The sequence below is a fragment of the Leptodactylus fuscus genome, chromosome 1 (genome assembly GCF_031893055.1).
Source record: "Leptodactylus fuscus isolate aLepFus1 chromosome 1, aLepFus1.hap2, whole genome shotgun sequence".
In the NCBI taxonomy this organism is placed as follows: domain Eukaryota; kingdom Metazoa; phylum Chordata; class Amphibia; order Anura; family Leptodactylidae; genus Leptodactylus; species Leptodactylus fuscus.
This window is the reverse complement of record NC_134265.1, coordinates 363,996,328-364,011,739: the sequence shown is the minus strand read 5'-3', so window position 1 is coordinate 364,011,739 and position 15,412 is coordinate 363,996,328. Positions and strand designations below refer to the sequence as shown.

General features: G+C 45.5%; 1 protein-coding gene across 1 annotated transcript; it reads left to right on the top strand.

The window, feature by feature from the left end:
• The first annotated feature begins 313 nt into the window (after positions 1–313).
• Positions 314–14,769, top strand: LOC142187684 (vomeronasal type-2 receptor 26-like). The gene is made up of 5 exons (XM_075261632.1): positions 314–1,116; positions 3,843–4,134; positions 7,438–8,472; positions 13,329–13,452; positions 13,868–14,769. Exons 1-5 carry the CDS (start codon positions 314–316, stop codon positions 14,767–14,769), a joined length of 3,156 nt encoding a protein of 1,051 aa, XP_075117733.1.
• Positions 14,770–15,412: the final 643 nt, after the last annotated feature.

The following is a 15,412-nucleotide window of genomic DNA, read 5'->3' as shown; positions in this document are numbered from 1 at the left end:
TAGAGCTCTATGGAAAGTTCACCCTTTTTGGGTCCAATTGGTGGGCGCTTCATTGTCTGTGTCCCTAAGTGAATTTTTTGCATTTAATGCGGGGTCGTCCTCGTCAGCTGTAGTCTGGGATACATTTAAAGCTTATATAAGGGGGCTTTATATACGGGAGATTAGCTCCAAAAAGACTAGTAGCAGACAGCTGACGGAAACGTTATTGGCCCAGGTAAAGCAAGCTGAGCAGGTATACCTTAATGCACCCACGGAGAGACTTAGGTAGGCTTGGGAGTCTGTGGCGACTGAGTATAGGGATCATTTAATGGACATGGCCACGAATAAACGCTTTTTTACTCAACAGTGTTTCTTTGCGGAGGGGGAGAGTGCAGGACATTTGCTGTCAGTAGTCATTAGGGCTCAGGGGAGTTCCTCACATATTGCAAGACTGGAAAGTAGTGATGGGACAGTGATGACCTCGAATGCTGATATAGTAACAGCCATGTACTCCCACTTTGCAGCTGTATATTCCTCTAGATTGACAGCCACTCCAGAGGCTGTGGATGAATACCTATGTGGTATTGCTCTGCCTCGTTTGTCTGACTACACCAGAAATCATCTGGAGGAAGTGCTGTCCATCACTGAACTTGAGAAGGCGGTCCAGTCCCTTCCAAATGACAAGGCCCCTGGGATGGATGGTCTACCAGGAGAGGTTTATAAGCAATATGGAGAAATTTTGTCACCCCATTTACTCAAAACATTTCAGGATGCGCTGGAGTCTGGGAAACTCCTGGGTTCCATGAGTGAAGCTGTAGTAGTGCTCCTGCCCAAACCGGGGAAGGATCCAGTCTACCCAGACTCCTACAGACCCATTTCTCTTTTGACGGTTGATGTCAAGTTACTAGCTAAAATTCTAGCGACTCGCCTATCGGGGGTTGTTAGGGAGCTGATCCATCCTGATCAGTCTGGTTTTATGCCTAACTCCTCAACAGCTATCAACCTCAGACGGTTATTTCTTAACCTGCAGCTGGCCTCGGCCTCTACTGGCTCTAGGGCAGTGCTGTCGCTTGACGCTGCCAAAGCTTTTGACAGTGTCGAGTGGACTTATTTATGGGCTGTCCTCAGGGCGATGGGGTTTGGACCTCGGTTTTTAACCTACGTTCAATTGCTATATCATCTCCCGGGGGCCAGACTGCGGGTGAATGGGACGTTGTCACAGCGTATTCAATTGAGCAGGGGCACCAGACAGGGTTGCCCACTGTCTCCCTTATTATTTGCCCTAGCTATTGAACCCCTAGCCTGCATTCTGCGGGATGCTTCGGATTTTGTGGGCTTCCAATGTGGTGACCTAGAAGAAAAAGTATCGTTGTATGCTGATGACATGCTTTTATATCTGGGAGATGTGACTTCCTCGCTCCCACGGGTAATGGCTATAATACAGGATTTTGGGGCTTGGTCTGGACTACAAATAAATTGGGACAAAACGGTCTTGCTACCCGCTACCGCAGTCACTACTAACTGACAGACTTCCTTTGCAGAGGGTAGACTCCTTTAAATATCTGGGGGTGGTGTTATCTGCCAGACCTGTGTCATTTTTGTCTCTAAATTTAGAACCCTTCATAACTAAAATGCGACGTAAAGTGGACTCCTGGTGTAAACTCCCCCTTACAGTAGTAGGACACTGTAACTTACTTAAAATGGTCCTTATGCCACAATTATTATATCTCCTTCATAATTCTCCAGTGTGGATACCAATGTAATACTTTAGGAAAATTCATAGTATTTTCAGGGAATTAATTTGGCAGAAGAAGGGAGCAGGCATCAGTCTAGAGGCACTACAACGGGACAAGACAGAGGGGGGCTTGGCAGTTCCGAATGCCTGGATTTACTTTTTGGCAGCGCAATTGCAGCAGCTTCAGGGATGGGGACTTCCGCTGGGCTCGGTGAGATCGGGCCATCTATGTGTGCAAGATACCCCCTGGACTGTTCCGGTGGCTGTTTTGGAGGCTGGTCCCCTACCAACCGCTCGTTCTTGACTCCTCACGTTGGCCCTCTTATACAAGGTATGGGATAGGGGGAAGAAACTGTTAGGTACTTGTGGCTTTACTACATTTACTCCTCTGTGGCATAATAATCGCTTGATTGAATTTACTGTGCTAACGGGCTTCGAGGGGTGGAGGGATAAGGGTGTCCTGTCCCTTAGTCATATCCTAGATAACGGGATATTTAAGACCTTTGCAGACCTTCAGAGTGATTTTTCTATACCCCAGGTGTGGTTTTATCAGTATCTTCAGCTTCGTCATGCCTTCCATGTTCAGACTAGACGTACCCCCCTGACAGTTGGACTACACCCCGTACTGCAACATACTCTTATGGGATCTATTACTAAGGGAATGATATCTACACTGTACCGACAGTTATTAATGGCATACTTGGAGGATTTCCCGGACAAGACTAGGGAGAGGTGGGAGGGGGATGTTGGTGCGGTGGATGAGGAAACCTGGCGAGATGTGTTAGCCCTAACCCCAACACTGTCCTCTAGTGAAGCACAGAGACTGTCTCATATTTATCTCTTGCATAGGGTCTATAGGACTCCACAGAGACTGTTCCGTATGCATATCCGTTCTGATGCCAAATGCCCCCGCTGTAGTATGGAACCCGCACATCTCCTGCATATGATGTGGGAATGTCGGGAGTTAGCCAATTACTGGAGTCAGGTACTGTCCTTGCTTGGCCGGGTGTATTCTATTGCACTTCTGCGATCACCATTAGTTTGCCTCCTAGGTCTTTTGGGGGAGGGTGTGGACACGGAAAGCCCGGATTTTATAGGGTTGTCCAGGGTTTTATACCAGGCAAGAAAATGGATTGCTTATCATTGGTTGGACCCGAGTCCTCCTTCTCTAGTGGAATTGATATCTAGAGTTAATAATACTATTAGGCTGGAGAGGGGAGTATATATACAGAGAAAGGCCTAAACTAAATTTGAAAAAAATTGGGGAGCATGGTTGGACACACCTGGCCTTCCCTCCCCGTCTCTGATTAGGAACAGATCTCTCACTTCAACTTTCTCTGTTTCCTTGATCTCCTGAGTGCTATTCTTTACATGGAAATCAAAGGAGGTTCAGGAGATTTAGCGGGGGGTCCTAATGGACTTCCCCCCTCCCTCTTTATGTGTCGGATTGTGTCTCCATATTTACTTTGAATTGTTATTGTGTTGCTGTTGTTTTGTCGATTGTTTGATTTTATGTTAAGAAAAATGTGTTAATAAAAATTCTGATTTAAAAAAAAAAAGATTTGATTCAGAACCAGCATTGATTTGCCGAATGCTATACAGTATACAGTACGGGACGGTTCACATTAGCGCTCGCCTCCCATCCGGAAGTCTGCAGGAGTAACACCCCCCCCCCCCCCCCCGAATGGAATATCAGCACAACTGCAAGTGCTGTGCAGTTAAAATGCATGGATTATAATGGGGTCCGTGCGCTTTAACTGCACAGTGCTCTTCCTAAACACTCTCCTCCTGCTACTCGTGGACTTGGTGACCCTCCTGAGGCGAATACTGGTTTCCCCTGAAGCGAGCATTTTTCCCATAGACTGTAATGGGATTCGATATTCAATCGAGTAGTCGAATATGGAGGCTCTACTCGAAACGAATATCAAATCTTGAATATTTCCCTTCTCGCTCATCTCTAGCTATTAGTAAATCAGGAAGGGGGCACTTATATATCAGTGCATTGTATAAGGTTAAGATAATAAGAAATGATCAGGACTATCTCATCTTACTGAGGTCGTGTAGTGGATGGAAGGAGACCAGATCTCTCGTCAGATATTCATCTGCATATGTCTTTATTTATTCATAGGACACATTTACAAGGAATGATACATTTTCTTATTTTTTTCTTTGCCATCAATAATATTAACCAGAATCCTGACATTTTACCCAATATTACACTGGGATACCATATTTATGACTCCTGCTTAGATGGACGCGTGGCGGTAAGCCGTGTATTACATCTTCTGTCTGGTCCGGATAAGGTGATACCTAACTACTCCTGTAGGGGGCATGGTCAGCTGGCCGGTATCATTGGAGATCACCAATCATCTACCACTATTCCTGCAGCACAAATCCTCGGACTATATGGATATCCTCAGGTATTAGATCTTCTAATCATTGTCTATTAGGACTTAGTAGACAAGTTTAATATGATTGGAGTGGGATATATGAGTGATGTGTGAATGATAGGTGTGTAATAGCAGTATACAGATGTAGACATCTTTAACTTGAATTTAATAAAATACTGCAGTGTGATATTACACAACAAAGGCGATAGAAAACTCAGTCAGGATAACATTTATTTTAACTGTTCTTTTAACTCATTAAGAGTCAAGTTAATGTTTACTCCATTGTTGTGACTCCATTGTGTGAACGTCATGCACCTAGAACATGTCCGCTTTGTATTATGTCTGTAAGTTCTTGTCTGTAATTGGGAGACAATTAATATACACCTTATATACAGTTTTTACATAATCTATAGAAACAAGCATTCTGATTATTAATGTTATGTGTTAGTGATTTGCGTATGGCATAAGGTGCAAATGGCAAGTTGCTGGCATTGATTTGTACCTAGGAACAAGGGTTCCAGGACAATGTGCCAAATTTATGGTGAGGGCAGCATCAAGACCAAAGGCTAAAGCCATCTCAGTGTGATCATTAATGTCTCTACACATGCATCAGCAAATACATTCAAAAAACAAAAAACAAAAATACAAAAGGAATGTCAGTGTTGAATGCGCCACATGGTGAACACTAATGCCACTTATGAACTCTATTAACTATAATTAGCAGAGGTGTATCTAAACTTTATTTCACCTTGGGCAAACATTCTCTTTTAACTGCTTTAGGTGCTCCTTATATTTTATAATGAGATACCAAGGTTTTTGGACTGCATACCCTTTTAATTGCCGAATGAGGCGAGGGTGAACAAAGCTCAGAGGAGACCCTCTCCTCTGTCACTGGATTATTCTCTTATCTCCAGAATAGCGGAAGAATATGCAAATCTGCCTTCCATGATGTAATTAAGAAGTCAGTTGCTGCCTCAGTATTGCAAACCAATAGAAGGCGCTCACTGGAATGTGCAAGTCTGTCTTCCCTGTTGTAGTTAGGAAGACCGGATTTCAGTGAACCAACCCAATAAAGACTGCTCCCTTTTGCATCATGCCCGACCTTCCAAGAGGCCTTTGTTTTGCAATGACGCTGGGATTATTACCAGGTATAGTCTCTCAATCGAGGACAGCTGTTTCGATGTTATTGCATCCCTTCAGCCCGATGTAGAGAGGACTATAACCTGGTAGAGGTGAGAGGCTTAGACAGGGTTAAGGGGATATCGTCACTCCTTAGGGAGAGACCACCATTTAGGTGTGTGGAGACTTATTAAGCCTTTAGCACTCCACTTTGCAAGGAACTATGGGAAGAGTATGCAAATCTGTCTTCCATGATGTAATTAGGAAGTCAGAAGCTGCCTCAGTGTTGCAAACCAATAGAGGGCGCTCACTGGAATGTGCAAGCCTGTCTTCCCTGATGTAGTTAGGAAGACCGGATTTCAGTGAACCAACCCAATAAAGGCTCCTCCCTTTTGCACTCCAGAATATCAACATACAGAAAGAAAAAGGGTAAAATCTGATATCTACAGACTAAAGGAACTGCCATGGGCACGCACTTTATGCCACGTTTTGATATTATTATCATGGAGTTGTTTGAGAATCTTTTTATCATTTGTAGTCACTGGTGATCTAATCATATCATCACTCTACTAACAATATACAGTGATGGTTTTCATGTATGAGGGGTTGAAGCATAATTGACAAACTTTTACAGAAGACCTTAATTAGAATTAGAAAGTAACGGTTTTTATTCTGCCAAATGCTCAGGAACATCTATTGCAGACAGGAGGGGGTAATATTGTTACTAAAAGCCTATTTTAAAACCAATGTAAAACTACAAGAGATCCCATGTTGAACAAAAAAAAACAAAAAAAACAATGTGTGTAGATCTGGTTATTGCATAGCCTCGCCAGTTTGTTAGGGTGGAGTTTCTGATGTTTAAGCCTCAAAGTCACATCTGGGGCTCACTACATGCTGGTTATCAAGTAGATTGTTTTTCAAGTGCATTCCATCCCAGATTCCGCTGATTCCTCCCCAAAGATTGGCAAGGCCCAGGTCACATTCACAATAAACGAAAAGTTAGAGAATTCCAAATGGTGGCTGGTGTGGAGCAGGAGACTGGTCAGGATGATATGTGATTTAGAAGCAGGAGTTAGATGCTCGCTGGGATGCCAGCAGATTGATATGATGGACTGAGAGCTGCAAACTACCAGCCAAGGGGAAGGTGAGGAGCCCCCATGATGTTTGAGTAAGGTCTCAACACCCTCTTCCCCCAAAGCCGGCAAGGAAAAATTCTCTTTCCCAAGGAGCAACAGAGAGCCAGATGAGATGTAATAATAAACTCACCCAAAATGGCGGTTATCTCCTCAGAGGCACCAAAGAAGGACCAGGGAAGGTACAGTCTGATAGAGTGCCGGTAACTGTCTCCGTCTACAGCGCTGATTTTTAGGAGTGCCAGGAGAGGCTGGAGACCCTGATAGAGGTAGCGAGACAATCAGTGCAGCATGAATTGTGGAATGGTGAAGGCGCTGGGGAGGCCCGGTCCATGAAGCGGCCAGGCCAGACGTTGGGGAATCCCCAGAAGCCGCTGAAGACAGGGCTGGTGGATGTCTCACCTCTGTGTTCCAATAATATGTGCAGAGCTGGGTAGATGGGATCCTGCGGTGAGGGGGAGGCAGTGAAGACCGAGGCCCAAGTTCAGCAAAGATGGCAGATAGTCTCTGCGGTGGCTACAGACCGCAAATAGTTTTTAGCTCCCCACACTGCCGAGTATTGTTATAATAGTCCTCCTATTACCCACCGTGACCTAGGAGACAACTTCAAAGAAGGGTGGAGGAAAGATGGTGTAAGATGAGGCAGATTAAAAGTGGATATCCAAAACTGTGGTGAAGAGCACTGTAGGATGTGTCCTCATGCTTGGCTAGATAACCACGCCCCTCTCGCAAATCCTAAAATTTAATAAGCTTGTTCTTGGCTTTGAAGTGTCCCCACAATCCCAAAGATGGAAAATACTGCTTAGCTTTGTTCCCATTTTGTTTGCCAGTGTGGTACTAGAGGGTGCCGGTGTGAGTGGTCTGGCTATATTGGTATCTTGTCTACAATGAGTAGCGGTCGGTGGCAATTATTTGTGTGTATATTGGAGTAGCGTCACTCCTTTGTAGCCTAGTGTGAGAGGTGAGTGTGATGTCCCCTATTTAAGGTCACATCCAGGTTCACATGTGCTCGTGTGGCTAAGAGATTGGTCAGTGGGAAAAGTCTGTACATAATGATCTTTGTCTCTTGTGTCTTGTACAGATCAGCTATGGAGCCACCGACCCCTCATTATCTGATAGACTCCTCTATCCACATGTTTTCCGAACAGTCCAAAATAGCTACATCCACAATATGGTGGTCACCGAACTGTTGGAGCACTTTGGCTGGACCTGGGTTGGGATTTTTGTATCAGATGATGATGCCGGAGAGAATGAATGGCGGATACTGACAAAGTACCTGAGAGAGCGCGGGATATGTGTCGCCTTCACCTTAAAACTAGGCATGAAATATTCTGCGGAATATTATTCTAAAAATAAAGAGACAATTTTCAATGTTTTAAAGAATACACAACCCAACGTTGTCATAACTTGCGGGACCTTCTCAGTCTATAGCACGCATTTCATAAGACAATATGGATTTCTATTTTTGGACCAAACTCTTATCCTTTCCCCCTCCTGGGCTTGGAATTTTATGATCACAGAGTATCAGGAACAAATATTTAATGGAAGTCTCGCCGTGGACCTTTCATCACAAACTATTCTAAGAGTGGAAGACTTTGTGAAAAACTACAGAAAATTTCCCAATGTACACCGCAACCCGATGTTCTGGATAGAAATAGATTCAATAGCAGGAAAGGAGGATAAAGATTCCTTTATTTCAGTCTCATTTGAACATTATGAAGGTAAAAACTATACTACTCCAAGCCTGAGGAATTTCCTTGCATCCGGGGTCACGCCAAGACTGTACGAGGCTGTAGAAGTCCTGGCAAAAGCTCTCCATGAAATGTTCTTATATATAAAAGACAAATCTCCAGAAAATCCAATAACTGGACTTACACAATACACACAGAAGTTACAGCGCCACCTACAGAGGATGAAGAGTCCACTGGATCCAATGGGACCTTCCTATTACTTTAATGAGCAGGGGGAAGCCGTACATCCATATAGGATAATAAACTGGATATTTACAGATAAGAACACACATAGGGTTGAAATAGGAAATGTTACCCCATGGGCTGTCAGTGGTCAGAAGCTTCACATAGATACCCCGTCTATAAGATGGAGACACACACAGGAGGTAAGAAGCCTTCCATTTTATGTGTGTGCTTATGTAACGCTTCTGTCTCCCCTTATACTTCATCCTATAGATTACGTAGAGTCACTATACACAAGCAGGCCAGTTGTTTCTTATATACATTACCGTGTTTCCCCAAAAATAGGACGTACCCCGAAAGTAAGGCATGGCAGACATTTTTCTGCCTTGCCTAATATAAGGCGCTCCCCCGAAAGTAAGACGTAGTGAATAGAAATGAATAGAAGTAGCCAGCAAGCGGGGGGTTAATCGGCGTGTCGGGCGCTTCCATTCATTTCTATGGGAGCGTGTGTGGGCACCAACCGGAGGCATTAGCGCTGGATGTCTGCTGACACCAGCAGACACCAGGCGGCTATGGCGGCCGCCCAACTCCCGGGTGTCTGCCATAGTTAAACTCCCGGCATCCTGCCATCCTGGTGTCAGCAGACATCCAGCGCTAATGCCTCCGGTCGGTGCCCTTCTGGCGCCGGTGATTGCTGGCACCTGGAGCATGACGGGATCCAGGGCCGACGTCACATTGGCATGACAGCCGGGAGCCTTGTAAAGGCTGCTTGTCTGCTTTTCTTTTGCAGGCTGCTCTATGCAGCCTGCAAAAGAAATGACGATTTTTTTGCAATGCAATGCAATTGCAAAGGTCTGATCACTAATGCATTGCATTGCATTAGTGATCAGACCTTTGCAATTGCATTGCAAAAAATCGTCATTTCTTTTGAAGGCAGGTTGCCTGTCTGTAATGTATTACAGGGGGTTAATAAATGCTGTCACGGAGCAAAGGTATACGTCCTTCCTCCGGAGGATATCTTGAACCAACAGGGACGCAAGAGGACGGGAGACAACTGCAATTTATCCACAAAGTTAGTTGCCGGCGGCGGTCACATCAACCGTAATAACAAGTCCACGGAAGTCACAATCCAATGATAGCTTTCGTATTTCATGCGCCATTCTCTGTTCCTCCTTCTCCGTTTCCTGAGCCCTCTGTAATGCTCTACTCCTTTGCTCTGCAGTTGCTTCTAGCCCCAGCACTGCCAATTCCTCCTTATACAAAACAACCCATCTGCTCTTTTGGGTCTGTACCTGCCGCTCCCGTATCTCTACTGTCTCCTGGGGGCAGCCCTCCTCATGGTCGCTTTACAGGGTCATCTCCTCCAGTGCCTCGATCAGTTGATCTTTCGTTCTTCCCTGGTAACTCAGGTTTAGTTCCTGGGCCCTTACTTGTAGACTTGCCATAGTCCAGTTCCTGTATTCTGAGGTTCTGGCTCCATTAATCGCTGGGCTGTTGTAGTCCATCTCGCTGTCCTCTGTTGATCCCACCGCTGCCAACCAGTTGTCACGGAGCAAAGGTATACGTCCTTCCTCCGGAGGATATCTTGAACCAACAGGGACGCAAGAAGACGGGAGACAACAGCAATTTATTGTAATCCACAAAGTTAGTAGCCGGCGGCGGTCACATCAACCATAATAACAAGTCCACGGAAGTCACAATCCAATGATAGCTTTGGTTCCTTGGTCCTGTGGGAGGTCTTTTTGGTACTTTTCCCTTATAGGGGCCAGCATCGAAGTTCAGAATCAGCATCGGGACATGCTGAACTGCTGACTGCTGGCCCGTTACTGGCTGGCACTGGTGCTGTGTATAAAGGAGCAGTTGATCACAGGACACCAGAGAGGGGCGCCCAGACCCTGCCCTCACTTGCGGTGCGGATGGTGGAGCCCGGCCTGGTGTGAGCGGTGTGCCACCGTGACAGATGCTGTGTGCGTGTCACTGCAGCCCCAGGATCAGGAGGTGACGTCCGGCTTCACCGTGTCCTCCCGGCACTGGGATGTGCAGCCCGGCCGCTGACAAGCTTATGCTCACTCACATCCCGACCTCGTCACCATCTGGGCCCAGACCCTGCCCTCATTTGCGGTGCGGAGAGAGGATGGTGACTGGGTCGGGATGTGGGTTGACTTGGTGATTGTCGGTGAGCATAAGCTTGTCAGCGGCCGGGCTGCACGTCCCAGTGCCGGGAGGACACGGTGAAGCCGGACGTCATCCCCTGATGCTGCGGCTGCAGTGACACGCACACAGCATCTTTAATGGTGGCAAACCGCTCACACCAGACCAGGCTCCATCATCCTCTCCGCACCGCAAGTGAGGGCAGGGTCTGGGCACCCCTCTCTGGCATCTTTCTTTCCATTAAATGCCAGCCTAGGGGAGGTGTAGAAAACTAAAAAAATAATTATTGTTAGATAATTGCTAGGACGTCAATTCCCCAGAAGTTGCTGGAAACCCTGGAGAAAGGGGCACAAGAGACAGTAAGCCCTAAGCTGAAACCCCCCACTGTCCCTTCCTCTTGCCTGGTCCTATACTACGCAATAGGCGGCAAGTTGGAAACGATCCCTACCTATATATGTGGCACACAAAACGCAGACAAGACAAACAACAACAACAAAGGGAGGTCAGCTAGCCAGGGTTCGGTAACAGTAGAGCAATAAAGTGTCAAAATCGGAATCCAAAAGAATAGTCAGTAGGGAAAGCCAGAGGTGAATAATCAGAATATAAGTAATAACAGCAAGAGAAAAAGCAAGTATGCACAAGGCAATAGCAAGCACCAGTGTGAATGTGAGCCCAGCATAAATAGGGAGGAAGAACCTGCCCTGGAGTTAATAGGTGGACAGACTGTCAATCACAGGGCAAGACCAGAATTAACCACTTCATGAACAGCGGCAAACAAGGGAAGAAGACAGGTGTGGTGGAAATTCAATCACAGAACTAGAGCAGAGTTCACATAGTGCAACCAAAGACTTTAAGCCAAGAACCAAACTGCACCGAGCAGAGGGTGGCACAGTGACCCGAACAGGCAGAGACGTTACACCTATACTCACCTATCCTGGGTTCTTCCTGCAATAGATGTTGAATTCTAGTAAGCTAAAGGAACTTTTTTGACATCATGACCATGTGATCAGATTCTTGGGTGAGTGGAGCTATTCTGTAATGTACAGGACAGTGTGGAAGCTGCTGGGATCGAGACTGATGGAAAGAGCAGAGAAGAGAACATTTTTGAGCAAGAGGAAGAAATGGGGGTGCAGGCTTGTGTGAGCAAGAAAGCAAATGGGGGTTCAGGCTGCATGTGAGCAAGATGGGGAATTGGGATTCAGGCTGGTGTGAGAAAGAGGAAGAAATGGGGGTGCAGGCTGTGTGTGAGCAAGAGGAGGGAATGGGGGTGCAGGCTGTGTGTGAGCAAGAGGAGGGAATGGGGTGCAGGCTGTGTGTGAGCAAGAAAGGGGAGTGGGGGTGCAGGCTGTGTGTGGGCAAGAAAGGGGAGTGGGGGTGCAGGCTGTGTTTGGGCAAGAAAGGGGAGTGGGGGTGCAGGCTGTGTGTGGGCAAGAGGGGTTTCTGGGGGTGTAGGCTATTTGTGAGTAAGAGATGGGAATGGAGGTTCAGGCTCTGGAGAAGTGGGTACTGTTTTTACATAATACTGTGTAGAGGCTACTGGTGACCACATAATACTGTGTGGGGACCTCTGTGAGCATATAATTCTGTGTGGGGGTCACAGTTGAGCATAAAATACTGTCTGGGGGCCGCTGGTGAGCACATAATACTGTGTGGGGGTCACATTGGAGCATATAATACTATGTGAGGGCCACTGTGGGGCACATAAAACTGTTTGGAGGGCCACTGTGGTGCATGTAATACTGTTTGGGGGCCACTATGGAGCACATAATACCATTTGGAGGCCACTATGAAGCACATAATACTGTGTGGGGGCCACTGTAGAGTAAGTAATACTGGTCAACTATTGTTTATATGCCGGATGCGCTGCTCACTCACCATATTCTTGATAACTGCAGTTGTGGATACTAAAGCTGTACCCCTTTCAAGTATCTGAGATATTTCTTCAGTGCCTGTAACCACCACTATCACAAATTTGCTCTTGGAAGGGGGCCCCAGACAAAAATTTGCACCTGGGCCCACAGAACTTTACTTACACCACTGCCTGTGACTAAAGTATTACCCTTAACTTGTGCTTATAATGTCCCAGATTGTGTATCAGATTAGGTGACTCTACTTACTTATTTATGGTCTTGTTGGGTGTCGTAGTTCAGTCCCATTCAAGTGAATATAAAATATGTATTTTACAGAATTGCTGCAGTTTAAAAAAAAATCTGATAATCTTAAGCAATCCCTTTTAGAAAAACATGTAACTTGGAAACATTGAAAGTATTTTTACATGATCAAAAAGGCTAAAAATAAATTAGAGATACAAAAATTATTACATATATAAAATATTTACATAGCCACAAAGGCCGTCCCTGATCATTGACACAATGGCCATAATGAATTACAGTGTTTTTGAGAGACAAATGAACAGAATTAGAGAGAACTTCATTCCTTGAGCTAAATTACACGTCACCTATAAATGTCCACAAGATCCCTGAACCGCAGCGACACCGTATCTGACTGTTAATAACTAGAGATGAGCGAGTACTGTTCGGATCAGCCGATCCGAACAGCACGCTCCATAGAAATGAATGGATGCACCTGGTACTTCCACTTTGACGTCGGCCGGCCGCTTAACCCCCCGCGTGCCGGCTACGTCCATTCATTTCTATGCGAGCGTGCTGTTCGGATCGGCTGATCCGAACAGTACTCGCTCATCTCTATTAATAACCTTTAACAATCTGTTCATCCACCAGGGGTTATATCTCATCCATCCAGATACCTACAGTGAGGTCAGGAGGATCTACTTTATATGAATGGACACGTCCCCTTTTATAGTCCACCCTATGAGGTCACCTCATTATTTCTATCATACATGTCCATTCCGTGTCACTCCAGTAAAGGTTCTTGTCTTCTCCTTCAGGTCCCAGTATCCCGCTGCTCAGAGCCATGTTTACCTGGAAGCAGAAAGAAGGCAAGAGAAACAATTCACACCTGCTGCTATGACTGCGTGCCATGTTCAGAAGGAGAGATCTCCAATGTAACCGGTATATGATAGTAGGAGTAGTAGTACTGTCTTACCAGTGTAATGATAAAAAACAAAAAAAACTTTGCAAGTCTTCAGTAGGTGATACCTTTTTTAATGGCTAAACTCATAATGATGACAGAATATGACGTTTCAAAGCTTTCCTCTGAGCTTCTTCTTCAGATATAACTAAAAAACACTTTCTAGAGGCTGCATATTTATGTACATAAAGGTGGTTAAAGTTCCTGTGGAGCATGTTAGTTTTGGATAGCTGATTAGCAATTTTTAACAAGAATCCAATAAAAGTAAAGTCATGGTTTTGTTTATCAAACTAATTATGTGTGCAGTTAAAGTTTTCTACTAAGATAGATAGATAGATAGATAGATAGATAGATAGATAGATAGGAGATGTAACATGTTATGAAATCTCCCTACAGATGCCGAGAACTGCATGAAATGTGAAACTGATGAATGGCCGAATGAGAAGAGAGACCGATGTCTGCCCAAAGTAATGGAATTCATCTCTTACCATAATGACACCATTGCTTCTGTATCTTCCTCCGTCTCGCTCTTCGGATGTCTTGTGACCGGCTCCATATTTAGAATATTTATTTCCTACCGGGACACTCCTATTGTTAGAGCTAATAACCGGAACCTGAGTTATCTCCTCCTGGTCTCCATCATCCTCAGCTTCCTCTCTGTCTTCTTGTTTCTTGGCCGTCCCAGTGATGTCACTTGTAGATTACGTGAAACCAGTTTTGGAGTCTTCTTCTCAGTCGCCGTCTCTTCTCTTCTGGCCAAGACTGTTATGGTCTGTGTTGCTTTTAAGTCCACCAAGCCTGGAAGCCCCTGGAGACAATGGCTGAGTGTGAAGCTGCCCTATACCATAGTGTTGTTGTGTTCCTCCTTCCAGGTTGTCATCTGTGTTCTGTGGTTGTCTATTTCTCCCCCATTCCAGGACCTGGACACTCAGTCTTATCCTGAGAAGATCATCATTCAGTGTAATGAGGGCTCAGATCTCTGGTTCTACTCCATGTTGGGTTATATGGGGCTCCTGGCCGCTGTCAGCTTTCTTCTGGCTTTCATGGTGAGGACATTACCGGACAGTTTTAATGAGGCCAAGTACATCACCTTCAGCATGCTGCTGTTCTGTAGTGTCTGGATGGCCATGATCCCGGCTTATCTGAGCACCAGAGGGAAATACATGGTGGCCGTGGAGATATTTGCAGTAATGGCTTCCAGTGCTGGACTTTTAGCTTGTGTGTTTTTCCCAAAATGTTTTATTATTTTATTTAGACCTGAAATGAACAGAAAAACTGATCTGCTGGGGAGAAGATAGGAAATAACTGCAGAATATTAACCTCCTGATTATAGATGAGCGAACACTAAAATGTTCGAGATTCGAAATCCGATTTGAACAGCCGCTCACTGTTCGAGTGTTTGAACGGGTTTCGAACCCCATTATAGTCTATGGGGAACATATACTCGTTAAGGGGGAAACCCAAATCCGTCTCAGGAGGGTCACCAAGTCCACTATGACACCCCAGGAAATGATGCCACCACCTCTGGAATGCAACTGGGACAGCAGGGGGAGCATGTCTGGGGGCATCTAACACACCAAAGACCCTCTATTACCCCAACATCACAGCCTAACAACTACACACTTTACACATTCCAAAAAACCTCTATCAAAGTGGGAAAATACCTGGAAACCTTCTTTACTCCCCAAATGGATGGACACAAACCCCAATTTAAGCTCAACAAACAGTAACAACCACCCCTTTAAACCACGTTCCCCATGACAACCACAAATGGAATAGACAATGGGAAATCCAAATGCCCTCACCCTCATTTTAAGTGTGTGTGTGTGTGTGTGTGATGTGGTAAGACCTTCCAAAATTCACTTTTCCAGCCCTCAACATGAGCCCTTCCAAACAAAGTTACAGGACCTTAAGCTGAGCGACGAGCAGAGATTGAGGCCC

Coding starts and splice junctions, on each gene's coding strand:
- LOC142187684 (XM_075261632.1), top strand. CDS start 314: ATGGCCACGAATAAACGCTTTTTTACTCAACAGTGTTTCTTTGCGGAG. Junction 1,117..3,842: donor GCTGTCCTCAGGGCGATGGG/GTTTGGACCTCG, acceptor ATTTATTCATAG/GACACATTTACAAGGAATGA. Junction 13,453..13,867: donor AGAGATCTCCAATGTAACCG/GTATATGATAGT, acceptor ATCTCCCTACAG/ATGCCGAGAACTGCATGAAA.